This window comes from Loxodonta africana, chromosome 17 (assembly GCF_030014295.1).
Source record: "Loxodonta africana isolate mLoxAfr1 chromosome 17, mLoxAfr1.hap2, whole genome shotgun sequence".
Taxonomy (NCBI): Eukaryota; Metazoa; Chordata; class Mammalia; order Proboscidea; family Elephantidae; genus Loxodonta; species Loxodonta africana.
Genome location: NC_087358.1, coordinates 66,289,494 through 66,309,837, shown reverse-complemented (window position 1 = coordinate 66,309,837; position 20,344 = coordinate 66,289,494). Strand labels below are relative to the sequence as shown.

At 40.1% G+C, this 20,344-nt stretch overlaps 2 protein-coding genes across 3 annotated transcripts in view; one reads left to right on the top strand and one right to left on the bottom strand.

The window, feature by feature from the left end:
- The window catches only part of RUBCNL (rubicon like autophagy enhancer), a 163,188-nt gene extending 143,626 nt beyond the window's left edge, over nucleotides 1-19,562 (top strand). The window contains exon 11 of one of the 2 annotated variants that reach the window (XM_064270116.1): nucleotides 19,203-19,562. In XM_064270116.1, coding sequence (XP_064126186.1) covers nucleotides 19,203-19,430 — 228 coding nt within the window. In that variant the 3' untranslated portion in view covers nucleotides 19,431-19,562. The remainder of the gene's footprint in view (nucleotides 1-19,202) is intronic. The other variant, XM_064270119.1, reaches the window with a different exon arrangement.
- LRRC63 (leucine rich repeat containing 63) overlaps nucleotides 17,013-20,344 on the bottom strand; it is a 75,629-nt gene continuing 72,297 nt past the window's right edge. The window contains exon 9 of the mRNA XM_003412668.4: nucleotides 17,013-17,400. Coding sequence (XP_003412716.2) covers nucleotides 17,250-17,400 — 151 coding nt within the window. The 3' untranslated portion in view covers nucleotides 17,013-17,249. The remainder of the gene's footprint in view (nucleotides 17,401-20,344) is intronic.

Below are 20,344 nucleotides of genomic sequence, written 5' to 3'. Positions count from 1 at the left end.
TCCTAGCATGTTAGAAAAGAGTGATCACATGGCCCGAATGGATTGGCACTCTTGATTTATGGACTTACGGATTTCTGAGATTAATTGCAGTTGGAACATTTGCATTGCTCGCTAGCCAACAGAATCCTATTTAAAGATTAAAAGTGCTTAACTGAGCATAACTTGGAGAAAATAGAAAGAGGGATCAATTTTTGTCATTTGTCTCTGCATCGTCCCCCTACCCAAATGCAAACAACGACGACAAAATCCGAGATCCTCAACTGACACCCAATCAATTAGAAAGGTCATTCGCTTATAATGTAAAAAAAAAGAAGAAATTGGAGAAATACATATTTAAAATCTAATTAAAAAACAATACCCATGATGCCCTTGAAGGCAGCCATCATGGTACAGGGGAAGGGAGAATTGGACTGGGCCTCAGGAGACAGGCATTCCGACATGAAAAGTAACAGCTACCATTTTCTAGGTCCTATTCTGTGCCAGGCACTGCACCAAGTACTTTATCAGTTCTGTAATAAGCTGAGGTGCCAGGCACCACCCCAAGTACTTTATCAGTCCTATAATAATCTGAGGGAGGGCAGTGGTGGTTCCATGGTAGAATTCCCACCTTCCACGGGGGATACGTGGGCTCAGTTCCTAACCAGTGTGCCTCATGCACAGCCACCACCTGTCACTCAGTGAAGGCTTTCGTGTTGCTTTGATGCTGAGCAAGTTTCACTTGACCTCTGTATATGGGGTGCCATAGGTTGGGGACGACTCAATGGCAGCTAACAGCTATGAGCTGAGGAGGCTTGGGGAAGTCACCTGACCCCTGCTTTTCTTTACCTTATTGGAGGTGAGGACCCTGGGACTGGGTTATGGGAAGGGAAGGAATCACTCTCACCCTCTTACTTCCCCACCTCATGGTGGCTGCCCAAGCTGAGCTGTCTGTTTACTAGAGGGATTCCACTTACATACATGTTCCTCGCTGAGGCTTTCTAGCTGGGCGCCCACTCCAGTGGTGTCACTAGGGGGGTGCAGACCACACTGGGTGACACTGTCAGGGGGGGTGACACCAAAATGACTGTCTGTAAAATTTTTGTGAAGTGTTTCAGCAGAAATTTATTATTTTTTTATAAAAACATCCCTGTAGTTAAAACAATGAACCAAAAAATTGGTAAGCTCAGTTTACATGTATCAATATACCTACAAGGCTAAAACTCCATGCTAATCTACTTTTTGAACCCTCTAATGCACTCCAGGGCTGTCATTATTACCCAATTACAATGATGCTTTAAATCACATGGGTTCGTCTACATGCACCGCAAGCACATACTGTTTTCATTGCTGCTGTTGTTTTTACAGTCACCGATTTTGTAAAATTTCTGGTGTTTTAGCTACAATATTGTGGTGATTAGCATGGGTGGGGGGATGACGCCATGAGTTACTGCACTGGGTGACAGTAACCCTAGTGATGCCACTGGCCCACTCACACAGAAGAAGAGAAGTGTGGGGGGGGGCGAGCATTAGTAGAGGAGGGTGGTTGGCCTACGGAGGGCATGCTCATCGCTACAGAAGGGGATACTCCTCTGGTCTTCCTGAGCAAGCAAACTCCAGGGCCCCAGGACCTGACCTCGAGCTTGCAGGAAGCAGGGGCCTTGGATGGTACTACTTTGAGTGTCCATTACTGCTGCACTAGCCTGGGCTGGAGAACACTCTGGACTTCCTGGGTTAAGGACCGACCCTTCCCCATGCCCACCCCCTGTAGTCTCTGACAGACAATGACACTGTGTAATATTTGCACATTTTTGTTCATCGGGAGTTGTGTGAAAGGCAGTTTATGGAAGTCAGATTATCAAGAACAAGATCTCAGGTTGGATGAGAGTCAAATATGACAAAGTAAAGTGCTCTGTGCAGCACTTATGATCAAACACTGATACCAGTGAGCTACCCCTGGGGTCTGCTGGCCAGGGGACATCTAATATCCCATGGGATGTACAAGGAGATACTTTTCCACCCTTAGATTCCAAGTAGGAAATGACAATCTCCAGCAAAGGGGGTTAGAAGCACTGTCCTCCTGTTCCCTGCCTCTTACCACAGTCATCAGAGAAGGCTGATTCCTCCCCTGTCCCCACCTCCCACCCCAACCCTGAGTTCCAGTGCAGCCGAAAGGACAGAGCAGAGAGCAAGCAGAGCTGGCATCCAGGTTTTCAGAGGAAGGCAGAATCTTCCGTGGAGCAAAATAGACCAAAATTTTGCGCTTGAAAACTCTACTTTTTGAGTAAATGCATAAGCAATGAAGCATCCATGATGACAGCTCCCAAATAGGATGCATAGGTTTTATCATAAACATTACTAGTCATACAGAAGCAGATCCCAATGACTGCATCATCATCATCATCTCATTATTATACAAATGAAGTTACATGGTGTGTTCCTGAATGGGGAGATGATATGTCGTGTGGGTGTCAATTCTCTTCAAATTAAGGTGACTTGAACCAACATCCAAAACAGTTTATTGCGGGGGGGGAGGGTTAAAACAAAACAATCCTAAAGGTTGTAATAATTATTATATAGAAATAAAGGTGCAAGAGTAGTTTAAAAATATTGAATAAGGATAGCAATGAGTGGGAACTTGATAAACCAGATATATTAAGATGTGATTTTGATTAAAAGTCATTAAAACAGTGTGGTATTGGCATCAAATGGACAAATGGAGCAGAATAGAAAGTGAAAAAAAGGCCCAATGTATAAGAATCTAGTGTTTCATAAAGGCAGAAGTTCAAATGGATGGGGCAAAGACTCAGTGATAATGAGGACACAACGACCCAGAATTCTAGAAAGCCTTAAATTTTAACACCATACCTTACTTATTATACTAAAGTCAATTTGAGATGAATCAGGATTAAAATGTTAAATAAATACAACATAGGGCAACATTTCTGTAATTTGGGGGATGAGGAAAGACTTACTAAGCCTAGCAATAAAGAAGAAAAACAATAGATTGATAGATTTTTACAAACTAAAATTTAAAATCTTCATGTAAAAAAATTTCAAATAAAATTAAAGGTAAGCAATGCACAGAGAAAAATATTTTTCTCATACTTGACAAAGTATTAATATGTTTAATATCTATGAAATGTTGCGAATCAATAAGATGGACATACCAATAGAAAAAGACATAAAAGGCAAATCAAAAAGATGGTGTAAACATGACTATTTAACATGGAGCCAAAATCAACTTTAATAGTAATAAAATAAGTTAATGGAATCATATATAATTTTTGTCTAATTGACTAAAATCAGTGATGATGTGGGTTTGAGGAAAACGGCATTTCATACTTGGCTGGTGAAAAGGTAAATTGATAGGAAGAGCAATTTCATCATTCACATAAAAGCTCTTAAACCTTTGCATAATCTCTGACCCAGCAATTTTAATGCCAGAAATTAAAATCAAGTAACTCATCAAAGAGCCCCCATTGAAGAGGAAAAAAAAATGAAGAGGAAGCTCTCAAAAATTAAGTGGATCAGATGACCCCTCTATAGATGAGAGGCAGCCTCTTTGCCCAGCCTCTTCAGTCATTACTCAGTGGGCTCATGTTCAAGTGTCATGTATGGAGGTTATCCATGGGCATGGACTTCTTTTCAAGGTTACCACTGCTGAGTGCCCAATCCACCAACACAGTAGGTAACTCTGAGCCCTCAAAATGGTGTCATTTCCTGGATAGATCAAATTGCCATCTGATGGCAGGTTGGTTGCATTTGAATAGCCACCTCAGCAAGGACTTGCCCTTGGGTGAAGTGATCTTTATTACTGAGGCTCCCTGAAGATGCTGACAGCTGGACACCATCTGTTGACCTCCCAAGAGTTGGGGCTACAGGCCCTTCTTTGAAGGGGGATCTGGGAAGCATATCTCTGTGTCAACCACACAGGATGATGGATTCTATCAAGAGAAAAAATGTTCAGTGATACAAAAAGGGCATGTGGTAGCGCCTCTAACATGGCTCCAGTGATCCTTGCCTCCTGTTATTCATTCCCTTGAAAGCTTGACTGCCTGATCAAGCCAGTCAGGACGTCAGTTGAGACCACGGCCCCAGCAGAGAGCTTGACTGCAACCTCACGAGAAATCTGGAGCCACATGCACCCAGCTAAGCTGCTAAACATGGGTTCCTGACCCAGTAAACTTTGAGATAATAAATGTTTGTTGTTTAAAGTCAAAACTAAAATTAAGTAAAAACAAGTATAGATTCTGGTAAATATTTACCATTAGGAATTTTCATCAAATTTCTGTTTATAGCAGTAAAAAAACTGGATATAATTGATTAAGAAGAAAATACTAGATAAGTAAATTAGGGCGCATCCATAATAACATCTGAAATGATGGAATACTATGTAATCATCAAAAGTAATATTTGCAGAAGAATATTGGATATAATAACATGGGAAGATGTTTGTGATATATGGTTGAAGGAAGAAAGAAGCAAAGTGACACCATTATATGATCCTGTACACATTTTTAAAAACTTATTTTTATGAGTAATAAATAATTTAAAAATTGAAATAATAAGGGCATGTAACAGAAAGTGAAAGACCAGATTCCCAACCTCTAGGTCCCATTCCCCCTTGTTTACCACCCAGATCATTCCTTCCAGCCCTTTTCTGTGTGTATATAGATACACACATACAAAGATACACACATTCATTGTTACAGGAATGACTTTGAGATTATCTTGTGTATTTTACAGACAGCCTATGTCAATTTGCCCTAATTCAACTACTTGTTTTAATTGAATTAAAACATTCTCTACACCTGGAATGAGAGAGAAAATATTGAAAGGATGAAAGAAAGAAATGAAATGAGGGAGAGAGGGAGAATGAAAGATAAGGAAAGGAAAGAGCCTATTTATTGAAATGTTTTGGACAAGGAACCTCTGGAAATTACATTGGATGTGGGGGTTACAATGGATGCACAATGGCTACACCTAGGCCTGCACAGGTACCCATGTTTCCTATTGGAAAAGAGATAGGGTTGCATCTCCAATTTCATCTGAACTGAATGGGTGTAACCAACCGTACGGGACTGACATTCAAGCTCTTGCCCATCAGAATTTCTTTCTGTTCCTGGCTGAGTCTACTCTACCGAGTTTGTAATGTCAGAGGGATGTGGGGGTAGTAAAACGTAGTCTCATTGACTTATATTCTCCCAAGAGCCAATCAGGAGAAATTCTAATTACCAATTGCTCAATTGTTTTATCTTTTTTTGTGTGTGTACTTTAGGTGAAAGTTGACAGAGCAAATTGGTTTCTCACTGAACAGTTAATACACAAATTGTTTTGTGACATTGGTTGCCAACCCCACGATGTGTCAGTCCTCTCCCCTTCTCCACCCCAGGTTCCCTGTTCCCATTCATCCAAGTTTCCTGTGCCTTCCTGCCTTCTCATTTTTGCTCTTGGGCTGGTGTGCCCATTGGTTTCGTATAAATGATTGAACTATGAAGCTCATTCCTCATGTGTGGTGTTGTTAGCCCTGTGGAGCTGAAGGTTGAACCTCGGGAGTGACTTTAGTACTGAGTTACAACAGTGTCTGGGGGCTCTACTCTTGGGGTTTCTCCAGTCTCTGTGAGACCTCAATCTTTCCCTTGTGTCTCTGGTTTTCTTCATTTTCCTTTGGTCCATGTATCTTAGAAGACATCTTAGATCGCAGCCTTTTAAGACTCCAGATGCTACTCACCACAATTGGATGTAGAACATTTTCTTTATAAACTATGAGCTAGCTGTCCCCCAAGACCATGGTCCCCAGCCCTCAGCCCAGTAACTTGATCCCTTAGGGAGTTTGGATATGTCTGTGAAGCTTCTATGACTTTGCCTTGGTCGGGTCGTGCGGACTTTCCCAGTATTGTGCACTGTCTTACACTTCACCCAAGTTACGACTTACCTACTATCTAATTAGTGTCCTTCCCTCCCCACCCCACCCCCAACCATTAAAGATTGTTTCTTTCTGTGTGTAAACCATTTCATGAGTTTTTGTAATAGCTGACTCATACAGTATTTGTCCTTTTGTCATTGACCTATTTCACTCTGCATAATGCCCTCTAGATTCATCCATGTTGTGAGATGTTTCCCAGATTCATCATTGTTCTTTATCATTGCATAGTATTCCATTGTCAATTGTTTTTTGCAGGACAAGTTTAATACAGCAGAACATTCTTCTAGCTAACATTTGTTGACTAGTACAAAATTATCTTTTATTTATGGTATATTTTAAGTCAAAGCCTTAATTATGGTTTTGATTTCATCTTTCTTAGACAAACAAAACAGAATAAAATGTGTTAGGTATATACAAATTTTTATGCATTGGCTAATATCTGCATTGTGTTTTTTTAACCCAGATACCAAGATTCAATAATCACATGCACAAAATGAGAAATACATGCATAAACACACTTAAAAAGAAAACCATAAATAATCCTATGCTGTTCTGTATTTTGCTTATTTTACTCAGCAATAATGATAAGAGTTTCTGGGTATAAATGGCATATTAAGTGCACTCATCTAATTGATTTTTCTCTCCAAACTCAAATAAAATTATAAAAGGAATTTCTAAGGGTGTAATTCCAGAAGGACTAGAAGAAGAGAGAAAACAATAGCACCACAGTTTCGGAAGCTGAAAACAGAAGGATAAATGGCGCTGATTTAACAAGGCTTGGACCGCTGGAAGATAAGCTGGCAGTGACGACAGCTGGGAATCAACACAATTTACAGAGCAGAAGCCTCAAAAGACTCAAGACTGAACAGCATCAATTTTCCCTGGAATTGGTGGGCAGGGGAGGGAGGGAAAGGAAAATATGGAAGAAAGAGCAAAAGCTATTTGAGTAGATTGAAATCTCTAGATGCTTCACCACTGCTGAGTACTATGTTGGCAGAAATCTGTAGGTTTGTTGTCTGGAGAGGGTAAATCAAGAAGTCTAGAAGCGGGAGTTACCAGGCACAGTGGAGGGCGAATCCATCATACTGAAATAGGAATTAACTTTCAATATGATGCCAAATGCTGAGACCCAGCTCAGTCCCCTTCTCCACATGGCCACCAGAATACCTTTACATTCTCAGAAGAGATTGGGTGACTTTTCTCCAGGGAAATGACCAAAGTGCAACCATTGGTAGTGTTAGCCCTGTTTGTTTTAGCGATTTTCGGTACTTTGGAATTGTACTGAATCTATAGATCAGTTTGGATAGAATTGACATCTCAACAATATTGTCTTCCAATCCATGAACAAGATATATCTCTCCATTAAAAAAAAAAAAAATTTTTTTTTTTTAGGCCTTTATCTCAGAAATATTTTGTAGTTTTCAGTGAACAGGTCTTTCAAATTGTTTGTCAGATTTATCCCTAAGTATTCATATTTTTATATTATTTTAAGTCATATTGTTTTTATTTCAATTTTCAGTTGTTGCTAACCCATTCCCATACAGTAGATTCAGACTCACAGCGACCCTATAGGACACAGTAGAGCTGCCCCATGTGATTTCCAAGGAGTAGCTGGTAGATTTGAACTGCTGACCTTTTGGTTAGCAACAGAGCTCTTAACCGTTGCACGACCGGGGCTTTATAGAAATACGATTTATTTTTGTATAATGATCTTGTGTCCTGTGACCTTGTTAAACTCACTAGTAGCTTTTTTGTAAATTTCACCAGATTGTCTATATAGATGATCATATTGTCTGTCAATGGAGAGTTTTGCTTCTTCCTTTCCAGTATGGGAGCCTTTTATTTCTTTTTACTGCCTGATTGCACTGGCTTGAACCTCCACCACAATGTAGAATGGAAGTGGCGAGAGCGGGCAACCATATCTTGTGCCTGATTTTAAACAGAAAGCACTCAGTCTCTCATCAATCAGTTTGATACTGGACGTGGATTTCTCATATATGCCCTTGATTAACTTGAGGAGGTTCTTTTCTGTCCCAAGTTTACTGAGAGTTTTTATGAAGGGTTTTGTCAGATGCTTTTTCTCAGTCTACTGACGTGATCACATGGTATTCCATTTTTAGTTTGTTAATGTAGTGAGTTACATGGATTGATTTTTGAATGTTAAACCAGCCCTGTATTCCTGAGATAATCCCCATTTGGTCATGATGTAACACTTTTTTAATATGTTGTTATATTTAATTTGCTAAAATTTTGTTTAGAATTTTTTTATTTATACATGGGAGGTATTGGTTTATAGTTCTTCTGTTGTAATATCTTTGCCTGGATTTAGTATCAGGATAAACTGGACTTACAAAATGAATTGTGAAGTATTTTCTCTTCTTCAATTTTTTGGAAGAGTTTGGACAGAATAGGTATTTCTTTCTTGAAAGTTTGGTAGAATTTCTCGGTGAAGCTATGTCGGCCAGGAGTTTTGTGGGTAGGGTTTTAACTAAAATTTCAATTTAAAAATAGATCTAGGGCTTTTCAGATTGTCTAAAAACTTGGCTGCTAACCAAAAGATCAGCAGTTCGAATCCACCAGCCATTCTTTGGAACCCTATGGGTAGTTCTATTCTGTCCTATAGGGTCACTATGAGTTGGAATCGACTGGATGGCAATGGGTTTTATGTAGTAAATGAGCCTTTAAACTTGCATCTTTCAAGAAAATTACCATCTTATCAGAGTTGTTATATTTACTAACAATGTCGTTCATAATATTCCCTGTTGTCCTTTTAATACTTCTAGAACTGGTGGTGATTGCGCCTCTTCATTCTCATTCAGTTTGATTAGTATTAGCATGGTATAACATTTCCCATATGTAGCAGTCAGTGTTCTCCAGAGAACCTGACCATTCTGAAATCTGCCGAACAGACAGGCAGGCTGGAAACTAAGGAAGGATTTTATGCTGCTGTCTTTTTTTTTTTTTTTTTTTAATTATTTTTTTATAATTGTACTTTAGATGAAGGTTTACAGAACAAACTAGCTTCTCATTAAACAATTAGTACACAGATTGGTTTGTGACATTGGTTACCAACCCCATGACATGTCAACACTCTCCTCTTCTCTACCTTCAGTTCCCCATTACCAGCTTTCCTGTGCCCTCCTGCCTTCTAGTCCATGGCCCTGGGCTGGTGTGCCCATTAGTCCAATTTTATTTTACGGGTCTGTCTAATCTTTGGCTGAAGGGTGAACTTCAGGAGTGACTTCATCACTGGGCTAAAAAGGTGGCCAGGGACCATACTCTTGGGGTTTCTCCAGTCTCTGTCAGGCCAGTAAATCTGGTATTTTTTTGTGAGTTAGAATTTTGTTCTCCATTTTTCTCCAGCTCTGTCCTGGGCCTCTATTGTGATCCCTGTCAGAGCAGTCAGTGCTGGTAGCTGAACACCTGTCTAGTTGCACTGGACTCAGTCTGGTAGAGACTGCAGTAGTTGTGGTCCGTTAGTCCTTTGGACTAGTCTTTCCCTTGTATCTTTGGTTTTCTTCATTCTCTCTTGCTCCAGATGGGATGAAGCCAGTGGAGTATCTTAGATGGCCACTCACAAGATTTTAAGACCCCAGACACTGCACACCAAAGCAGAATGTAGAACATTTTCTTTATAAACTCTGTCATGCCAGTTGAGCTAGATGTTCCCTGAGACCATGGTCCCCATAGTCCTTAGGGCAGTAACTGGTTGGGTTCCTCAGGGAGTTTCAATGTGCCTATGGAGCTTCTATGACCTTGCCTTGTACAAGTTGTTGGCTTTCCCAGTATTGTGTACTGTCTTATCCTTAAACAAAGTTATCACTTATCTATTGTCTATTTAGTAATTTTCCATCCCCACCCTTCCCCTCCTTTGTAACCATCAAATATGGTTTCTTTTTGTGTGTAAACCTTTTCATGAGTTTTTATAGTAGTCGACTCATACAATATTTGTCCTTGTGTGATTGACTTATTTCACTCAGCATAATGCCCTCCAGATTCATCCATGTTGTGAGACATTTTGCAGATTCATCATTGTTCTTTATTGTTGTGTAGTACTCCATTGTGTCTATGTACCATAGTTTGCTTATCCATTCCTCTGTTGATGAGCATCTGGGTTGTTTCCATCTTTTTGCTATTGTGAACAGTGCTGCAGTGAACATGAACGTTCATATGTCTATTCATGTGATGGCTCTTATTTCTCTAGGATGTATTCCTAGGAGTGGAATTGTTGGATCATATGGTATTTCTATTTCTAGCTTTTAAGGAAGCGCCATATCTTTTTCCAAAATGGTTGTTTGATTTTGCGTTCCCACCGGCAGTGTATAAGAGTTCCAGTCTTCCTACAGCCTCTACAATATTTGTTATTTTCTTTTTTTTAAGTGTGGTTTGGTTTTTACATATTCCCTTAATTTCTGTTTATCCGGAAATGTCCTAATTTCACCATCATATTTGAGGGAGAGCTTTGCAGGATATATTATTCTTGGTTGGCAGTTTTTTTCTTTCAAGGTTTTATATATGTCATCCCATTGCCTTCTTGCTTTTATGATTTCTGACTGGTAATCAGAGCTTAGTCTTACTGTTTCCCCTCTGTATGTGACTTTTCATTTTTCTCGAGCTGTTCTCAGGATTCTTTTTTTTTTTTGGTCTTTGGTTCTAGCGAATGCAATTATGATATGCCTTGGTGATTTTCTTTGGGGTCTCTCCTATATGGGGTTTGTTGAGCTTCTTGGATGATCAGATTTTCATCTTTCATGATATTAGGGAAGTTTTCTGTCAGCAATTCTTAAATGATCTTGTTTCTTTTTCTGTTTTCCACCCCTGTTCTGGAACTCCAATCACTTGCATATTTTTGCTTCTGATTGTATCCTACATCATTCTCAGGATTTCTTCATTCTTTTCTCTGATTTTTCCTCAAACGAAGTGGTATCCAAGTATTTGTGTTCACTTTCTCTGATCCTGTCTTCCATTGTTTTAAACCTGCTCCTCAAACCTCTATGACATTGACCATTTCTCAAATCTTGTTTATCTTTTGGATTTCTAATTGCTATTTTTGTATGATTTCTAGTTGTGATTTTATTTTGACATTTTATGCCTGTATTATTTTCCTGAATTCTTTTTTTTTTTTTTTTTTATCTGACTCTTCCATGATTTTGTCTGTCTTTTCCATGATTTTGGCTATTTTTTCCTCATTTTTGTCAGCTTTTTCCTTCAATTCTTAGATAGCTCTGCATGTTAAAGATTTGAATTCCTTATCACATAGTTCCAGTGCCTTTTCTTCTACTGGAAGATCATCCAGTGTTTTATTTGAATGCCTACTAGAACCATTCTGTGCCCCCCCCCCCCACTTTTTTATGTTTTGATATGGTCTGCTCTCTTCAGGACATTTAGTAGTTTTTTTTTTCACTAGCTGATTGTAGATTTTTTTGTTTCATCCTGCTTTTTTTTTTTTTTTTTGGTTATGTCTGAGCAAATGGGTGGGTGTTCTTTGTTATTTGCTCATCTGTGGGCACAGTACTTCTCACCACCTTGTCCAATGGCAGAGCCAGTTGTTTAGCTATGGTGCAGCAGGGTAGGTCCAACAGAAGGGGAGGGGCTGGGATGGGTCATTTGTGGCATGTACTGGGGCTGACAGGGCGGGGCCAGGGGTCACAGCAAGGCAGGTTCCAGTAGACTCTAGCTGTGCTATGCAGGAGTGCAATGCATAGCTCACAGTGCTAATAAGCAGGAGGAAGGGAGGGACTGTGATGTGTGCAGCTAAGTGGGTGTGGGAAAGAAGAGAAAGGAGAGAAACAGGAGCCAAAAAAAAAGTGCTGAGGGAGCCTGCCATTGGAGTGGTGCAGACCTGGGAAGTCGTGTGCCAGTGACTTTCCAGCCAGGTGGTGAGGCACAGCCTGTCCAGAAGAGAAAGGTAGGGCACACACAGCTAGGTGGGCAGGAGAAAGGAAAGGAAGGACGGGCCAGGGAGATAAGAAACTAGACTTACAAATAAAGGAGAGAGAAAGGCACGTGCAGTTAGGTCATCAGTAGAAAGGAATGGAGGGAATGTAAAGAGAGACAAGAAACCAAAGGAAAAAAATGCAAAGTGGTTGAGAGGAAGGCAAGTAGAGAGAGACAAAAAACTGAGGAAAAGAAAAAAATGCCGCAAGGGAGCCCACTGGAAGGCAGGTCCCCAGCCGAGTGGCACTGCACAGCCTGTCAAGAAGGAACAGAGATGGCACATGGGGCCAGATGTTCAGGAGACAAGAAGGGAAGGATGGTAGAGAGAGAGAAGAAATGGAGAAAAGAAAAAAAAATCCCTAAAGGAGTCCAGTGACTTGGTGGCACAGACTGGAAGTGGCTTCGAAGCTGAGTGACACTGCACAGCCCATCTAGAAGGGGCAGAGATGGCACACAGTGCCAGGTATGCAAGAGACAGGAAAAGAAAGTAGAGAGAGATAAGAAACTGAGAAATGAAGAAAAAGAAAAAAAAAAAAAAATGCCCCCAGCCATCCCACCAGTGTGGTGGTACAGATGGGGAAGTGGTTTCCAACCTGAGCAGCACTTCACAGCCTGTCGAGAAGGAGCAGAGATGGCACACAGAGCCAGGTGTTCAAGAGAAAAGAAGGGAAGGAGGTGAGAAAGAGAGAAGAAACTAAAAGAAGCTGAAAAAAGCAACAACAAAAAAGGCACTGAAGGAGCCGACTGGTGTGAGCAGGGCGAATCCAAGTGGCAAGGAGCTGGCACCTCCCTGGCCGAGTGACACTTGGCCTGTCAGGAAACAGTGGAGGCCAAGCAGAGGGAAGAAGGGTGGGAGGTGGGAAAGCATGTATCGCTGGTTACCAGGTGCTCTGTCTCCTGCTGGGAGCTCTTTGATGCTGTCTACCCATACTCCCTGTCCACCATTCTTGGTGGCCGAGGAGTCCAAGATGGTGAATCCATGCCGTGTTAGGTGACAGGGGACCTCCACGCCATATCTCTCCTCGCTGTCTGTTCTGTCAGTTCCTTATTCTGTTCGGTGCTTGGTTGAGTTATTTATGTCTTCACTTGATGCTTAGGGTTCCAAGATTGACATTTGTCTCTATTTTACTTAGCTTTTAAAGTCTTTGCTGTGGAGGGACGGTGCGGTGCTTCTATCTATAGTGCCATGTTGGCTCCACCTCCCTTATGCTACAGTCTTGACGTAGAATTTCTTCTTCTCCAGGAAACCTCAGTTTTTGTTCTTAAAGCCTTCAACAGATTTGATTAAGCCCACCCACATTATCAAGTCATCTCCTTGACTTAGAGGCAATTGATTGTAGATGTTAACCACACTTACAAAATAACTTCACTCATGGCACCTGTGTTAGCATTTGATTAAATAACTAGGTTCTATAGCTTAGCCCATGATCCATCTGTCAGTCTGTGGTAGTGTGGTGATTGCATGTTATTATGATGCTGGAAGGTATGTTGCAGGGTCACCCATGGTAAACAGGTTTCAGTTGAGCTTCCAGACTAAGACAGACTAGGAGGAAAGACCTGGATATCTACTTCTGAAAATGAGCCAATGAAAACCTGACAGATCACAACTGAACAGTGTCTCACTCACTTGCTTTGGACATGTCATCAGGAAAGACCAGTTGCTCGAGGGAGATATTGTGTTTGGTGAAGGAGAGGGCCAGCAAAGCGAAGGGAGATCCTTGGTAAGATCACAATAGCAGAAATGATGCACTCAAAAAAAAAAAACATGCTGGCAATTGTGAAGATGATGCAGAACTGGGCAATATTTCATTGTTCATAAGGTCATCTGCTCTGCTGTATTATGTATTATGCATCACAAGTCAGAGTCGACTTGACAGCAGCTAACAACAACAACAACACAGCTTCGTCACGTTTACAGATAAGACTAACCACCATACTATCTTTTTGCTTTTAATCCATTAGCATTTTTGTGTTTAACAGGAGTTTCTTTTTTTTTCCCCACATGAGCAAAGCTTTATTGAAGAGGCTTGCAAGCGGAAATGAGGAGGGCCTAGAGCAACACTTACCCTCATCTCACAGAACAAATGACAGGCCTGAGTTTCTAAAAGTTCTTGGGCAGGAAAAGATTTATGTTTATTCATAGACAAAGGCGGGGATATGTTAACTAAGGTGTGTGCACAGCAGTTTTCCAAGATGGCCGTTGTCCTGGAGGCCCCTGGGGTTAGTAAAAAAAAAAACAGGACTTATTATGGGATGTTGCCCTGCACAGTCTTTCACTCCCCGGGTTCGATTCCCCAGCTGGGGCTGCAGCCCCTCACTGCCCCTGGTGGAAGGTCACACAGTGGTCACAGGTGGATGTTCTGTGCATGTCCCTGGGCCTGGTTTTCTCCAGCTGCTTCTGAAAGGCAACTTTAAAGAAGTTTGTGAGCTATTATTGTTCTGGGGAATGGCTTTGTTTCTGAGCCCTGGTCCATTGCTTGTTACTTGGTTTGCAGATTTGGGGGCCCCTCTGTTCCTTGTCTTACTAAGTCTCTAGGTTCCACACTCAACCCCCTATTGCCTCCCTGATAGTATAGACTATCTTTTACTTGCTTCTCCTCTAACCACACCAGTCTCTTCGCTATTTCTCAAACAGGTACCCTCCGATCTCAGGGCCTTTGCTCCCTGTCTTAGTAATACCTTCATTTGTGTTGCCTCAAATTCTCATTTCTGCCTTGTGAGAAAAAGAAAACAAGAACAAATGAGTAGGTGGGTGTTAACCTGTTGTCGAGTCCTTCCGACTCATAGCAACCCTATAGGACAGAGTAGAGCTGTCCCATGGAGTTTCCAAGGCTGTAATCTTTACAGAAGCAAACTGCTACATCTTTTTCCTGAGGAGCAGCTGGTGGGTTCAAACCACTGACCTTTTGGTTAGCAGCCAGCCCGTAACCGCTGCGCCACCAGGGCTCCTTTAACATGACTTTAACTCAGCCCAAAACAGAGTCACTCATGCTGAGCCCCATATTAGCAATCCGAAACCTCAGTTTCTATTTCTCATAAATGCCTAACCTTCCCAGGAGCTGAAACCCAATTTTTTTTTTGCAGACAGCATATACTTGAGAGCTGTTTTTTAATCCAATCTTACGAATTCTGTCCTTCAAACTGGAGTGTTTAGACAATTTACATTAACATGATTATTGATATGGCTGGATTTAAATCCGTCATCGTCCTATTTGTTTTTGATTAGTCCAATCTGTTATTTGTTCCCCTCCCCCTTCTTCATCTTCTTCCTTTTAAACTGAGTATTTTTTAATGATTTCATTTATTTATTTATTTTTGGCTTATTAGTTATACCTTTTTTAGGGGGTTGGCTTTAAGGGTTTATAGTATACATTTTTAACTTATCACAGACTATTTTCACATTAACTTTTCTGTGTGGTATGTGGCAGATAATCCCAGTTTTTAAAAAGACTAATATGTTATATAAATGTGTGTGTGCCTACACATATCTACATGTCAAAATTATATCTGGTTTTCATTGGATAGTGAGATTACAGAAACCCTGGTGGAGTAGTGGTTAAGAGCTATGGCTGTTGACCAAAAGGTTGGCAGTTCAAATCCACCAGGCACTCCTTGGAAACCCTATGGGGCAGTTCTACTCTGTCCCATAGGGTCGCTTTGAGTTGGAATCAACTCGACAGCAATCGGTTTGGTTTTTGTTTTTTTTTTTTTAGTGAGATTATGAGGAGTTTTGGATTTTACTTCTTAGGCTTAATTGTATTTTCTACTATTTCTGTAATAAATATGTCTAACCTTCATGTCTAAAAAACACACTTTTATTTTTTAAAACTCTGTAAGAAATCACTTAGATTTCAGGGTTTACTCTAACCATGGGAAAATAAAATAATGAGATCGTGATTTTTGTATACCTGAAATTTGCAATGTCTCTAAGATACCGTCATTTCCCTTGAAACCTATTCTTGTTTATTCCTATCTGAATATGACACCACCCAGTTACTCAAACTCAAAGCCAACATTTCCTGAATGAATGAATATATATATTTCTTCCCCCAAGAAGTATGTCAGGGACCAGGGTGATTATTAATAGACTACATGTCTCTAGTATTTAATCTTGTTTTTTATCTTGTTTTCTAATTGTGGTATATGTTTAATGAATTTATTTGTTATCTTACTATAAATATCCCCTTCTGGATTACACATGTGATATGGCAGTTCTCCTATTGCAAATAATTTTATTCTTTTGCTGGAGAATACAGTGCATACTTCTTAGGCAAAGTTTACCTATTCCTGCTTAAAATCAAACCAAGTCTCAAGGGGAATGTAAGTATCTCAATTTATTGAAATCAGCAGTCAGAAAAATTATTCCGCCTGGTTTATTTAATCTTTGATTTAAATGATATTATTAAATGATACACACAAACCTGATACAGTGTGTATTTTCTGACTTTCTGATGATAAGATAGCATTACATACTTAAATTATTTCACTTCACAAAATCTAATTAGCAATGATGCTTTAGATTTAAGATAACTACGCAAAAGGTATGCTATTATGAAGCAGTTACATGTCATTTTAAAATTGTCATATCAAAATGCTCTTTCACATTACTCTCACTAAACATTAATTTTTAAAGCCTCAAATTCTCTTGTATTTGCATGAAGCTTTTCAGTGTAATTTTGTAAATTTTGCTTCATTTTCTTGTCATGCTATTACTAAAGGCCTTGGTGAATGCTGGTACCAGCCTGTGGGATCAGGACAATGCCCAGGATCTCAGTTGAATGAGATGAGGGTCAAGGTAGCTGTTGGGGATTGTACCAGTTTTCTAAGAGCTTGGGTAATGAAGTCAAACAACTAAAATTGGGCCTGAAATCAATCTTTTATTCCCCAAAGCAATTCAAAATTGGGATGGCTGGCCGTGGGCAGATTTTCACAGAAATTCACAATCACTGAGAACATGGATGCATGACTTTGTATGAGCCACAAACCCTACAGGTGACATTTACATGTTTATCTCCTCACTTAGAATGGATGCATGGAAAGACTAGTTGTAAGATAAAGTCCTTTTTTGTGAAGAATTCTAACATTTTTCTTTTTATAGTAAAAATGCACTGAAAGAAATTTTCTGGATCTTGATTGAAATCTAAGGACCCTTACAAATTCTTCTTGAGTACTTTTTCTGCAACAATTTGCTAACAATCGCAGACTTTCATAAGGTGCTCGGATTATACAGAGGATTCAGATGAGAAGACATTTATGTCTTCCACACAGAACGTGTCTTCTCAAAGAGATGAATTACTAGCTACACAGACGTTATTGGCTTTTACAGTGGGAATAATAGACTCTCATTCTCTTGTCAACTCATAACAATTACTTTTTTTTTTTTTTTACCAGAATTAGTATCAAAAACTTAACTGCTTTGCTTCACTTGTCCATAGCAAGCAGAAGAACAGACATGAAACATAACAGGAAACTGCGTTATTCCAAAAGCATCGAAGGATCGGATAATGCGAAAACCTTCACCAAACATGGGCCCTCGGCACCATTCACAATGGGAAGTGCTGAAATGAAGGAAACATTGAGTCAATATTGAATAAATTTCTACTAAAAGACACTGTGCTTGATGCTGTGCAAGACTCAAAGTAATACAAAATATGACCTTTATCTTGACTGAGTTCTCACCATCCAGAAGAGGAGATAAGACATATACAAGTGAGAAACTAAATGATAAAAAGCTAAACAATAAAGGAAATATATATGTGTGTGGTGCAATAGATTGCTTTTGTGTGGTCTTTCTAGCTATGGTGTTGTACCTCTTACCAAGTGATTGAGTGGAACTGTGCAAATAAGGCAACTGTGACCTGTCTTAGGCTGGGTTCTTTAGAGAAGCAAAACCAGTATAGCGTATAAATATATAGAGAGAGAGACTTATATCAAGGAAATGGCTCATATGGTTGCAAAGGCTAGAATGTCCAAGTCTGTGGGTTAGGAGAGCAGCTTCTCCTCATTCATGTAGCCACAGGGGCTGCTGACCCAAGACTGGCAGGGCAGAGAGCAGGGCTCTTGCTCATAGGCTGCAATCCCAAGATTGGCAGGTAAGACCGCAGGTAAGCTGCTAGCTCAAGTCCCAAGAACTGGAGGTCAGATGAACAGGAGCCAGCTGCAGGATCCAGAGCAAGCAAAAGCCCAGGAGCCTTGCCAGAATGTTCACTCATATTCAGTGCAGGCCACACGCCCAGGGAAACTCCATTTCAACTGACTGGTACTCACATCTGATCCCATCATGGAGGTGATCACATTATATCAAATCTCATCATGGAAGTGATCACATCATACGACTGCCAAACTACATCATAACGGTGAAACCACTGAGAATCATGGCCTACCTAAGTGGACACACAACCTTAACCATCACATGGCCCACCAAGGGGACTGGTCAGTTTTGCCTTAAAAGAGAGCCAATTCCAAAGCAGAGAAAGGATCTCACCACCACCAAGGAAGAACTGCCAGGAACAGAGAGCATGGCTTCTGGACCTGGGATCCCTGCACTGAGAAGCTCTTGGACCCAGGAGACAGAGCTGTAACACCGAAGACAGAGAGAAATGGTGGCAGGAGAGGCAAGCATGAGACGGCACAGTGGGATTCCTGGCCTGTGGAGGAGAAAGCTGAGTACCTTTGAGCTGAAGCTTACAGGTGGAGTGGGGTGCCTCTGCACACTTATTGGTAGAGATAAAAGAGCTCAGAACAGAGGCCTGTCGTAAGTTGGGTACTACCTGTAATTAATATGAAAGATGAGAGAAGTTACTGCATCCATGAAACAAGAAAGGGAGGAGCCCTAACATTACAATTAAAAAGCATTACAATTAGGGTACCTTATTAGACAGCACAAAAAGAAGCAAACAAAAAAGACAGGAGAAAGAAGTCAAGAAATCAGAGAAAAAATTTAGAAGGTCCAATATGAGCTACAGTTCCAGAAAAAGAATGAAAAAAATAGAAGAGACAAAATTTTCAGAATAATAGTATAAAAAACAATTATCAGAATTGAAGGACATGATTTAAAACATTGAATTAAAAAACAAGAGCCTCACAAAAGTATATAATTTGGTGTTTAGAACTGGAAAAAAAAACCTTTCAAAAAAAAAGCATAGGTTATATGTGAAGGATAAGGAATAAAAAAGTGATGGATCTAAAATGCAAACAGAAAAGCATAAGACAATGAAGCATTGCTTTCAAATTCCTGAAGAAAATGATTTAACGTGGAATTCTATACCCAGCCAAATTATCAATAAATTGTGAGGGTAGAATAAAGACATATTCAAGCATACATGGTCTCTAAATGTTACTTTCCATGATTTTTCTGCAGGAACATACTGGAGGATGGGCTTCACCAAAATGTGGAGTTAAATTAAGAACAAGGTATCTGATAATGAGAGAGAGGCAAACAAAATTCCAAGATGATGGTGAAAGGAAGTCCCAGCATACTGGCTATTCAGCAGACCTAGAGAACAAGCTGTCCAGATTGGAGCTGGAAGACACAAGACTCCAGGAGAAATGTCTTCAAGAAAAGAAAATTATAGAATTGATTTTCTAGTGCAGTCACACTGATAATGATTTAAATGATAGTATTAGAATGTCTGGGGACAGAACAAATGATGAACACATAGAAAACAGTACTTTTTTTTTTAAGTCAATTATGTTCTCTAAGAAAAACAAAAAAAAACGTACAAGAAAGGAAATGTACCCACAGATCACTGTGTGGGTTGTTTGCATTTACATTTTATGATAATTTAAATAGTACTTTTATTATAGTTTAAATGTAATTATTAATTATAATTAAGATTATTATTTCATTTGAGAAGTATTAAACATTTACTATGTGCAGGAGATAATATTAATGAATAAAATCATTATGTAACTTGCCTTCATGGAGCTTACATTGTAGAGAAACAGCCAGATATTAAACAAAATAAGTAAACTACTCAATGTATGGTAAGTGTATAATTATACATTAAGTGCTATGGAGAAAAATGGAGCCCTGCTGGCACAGTGATTACAAACTTGGCTGCTAACCAAGGGGTCGGCAGTTGGAATCCACCAGCTGCTCCTTGGAAACCCTATGGGGCAGTTATACTCTGTCATGTGGGGTTACTATGAGTCAGAATCGACTCGATGGAAATGGGTTGAGGGAGAAAAACAATGCAAAGAAGAGGGAGGGATAGGGAGGGCCAATACTGTGAGGAATACGGGACTTGCAGTTTTAAACAGGGTGGTCGTAACTATTTTGGGAGGTTAGGGGGAAGGGAGATATATGTAAGAGGGTTGATATGAGTCCTGAACACTTATATTGAATAGTAGGAAATCCAGAGATAATAGCTAAAATGGAAAACCCAAGAAGAATAGCTCAGGCATGTCAGTTAAAGATATGGACTCCAACACAAGAAGGGAACTGCTGAAAGAGGTGACTAGGTGAGTCTAGGGGTGAAGGGCAGGGAAGGAAAAAGATGG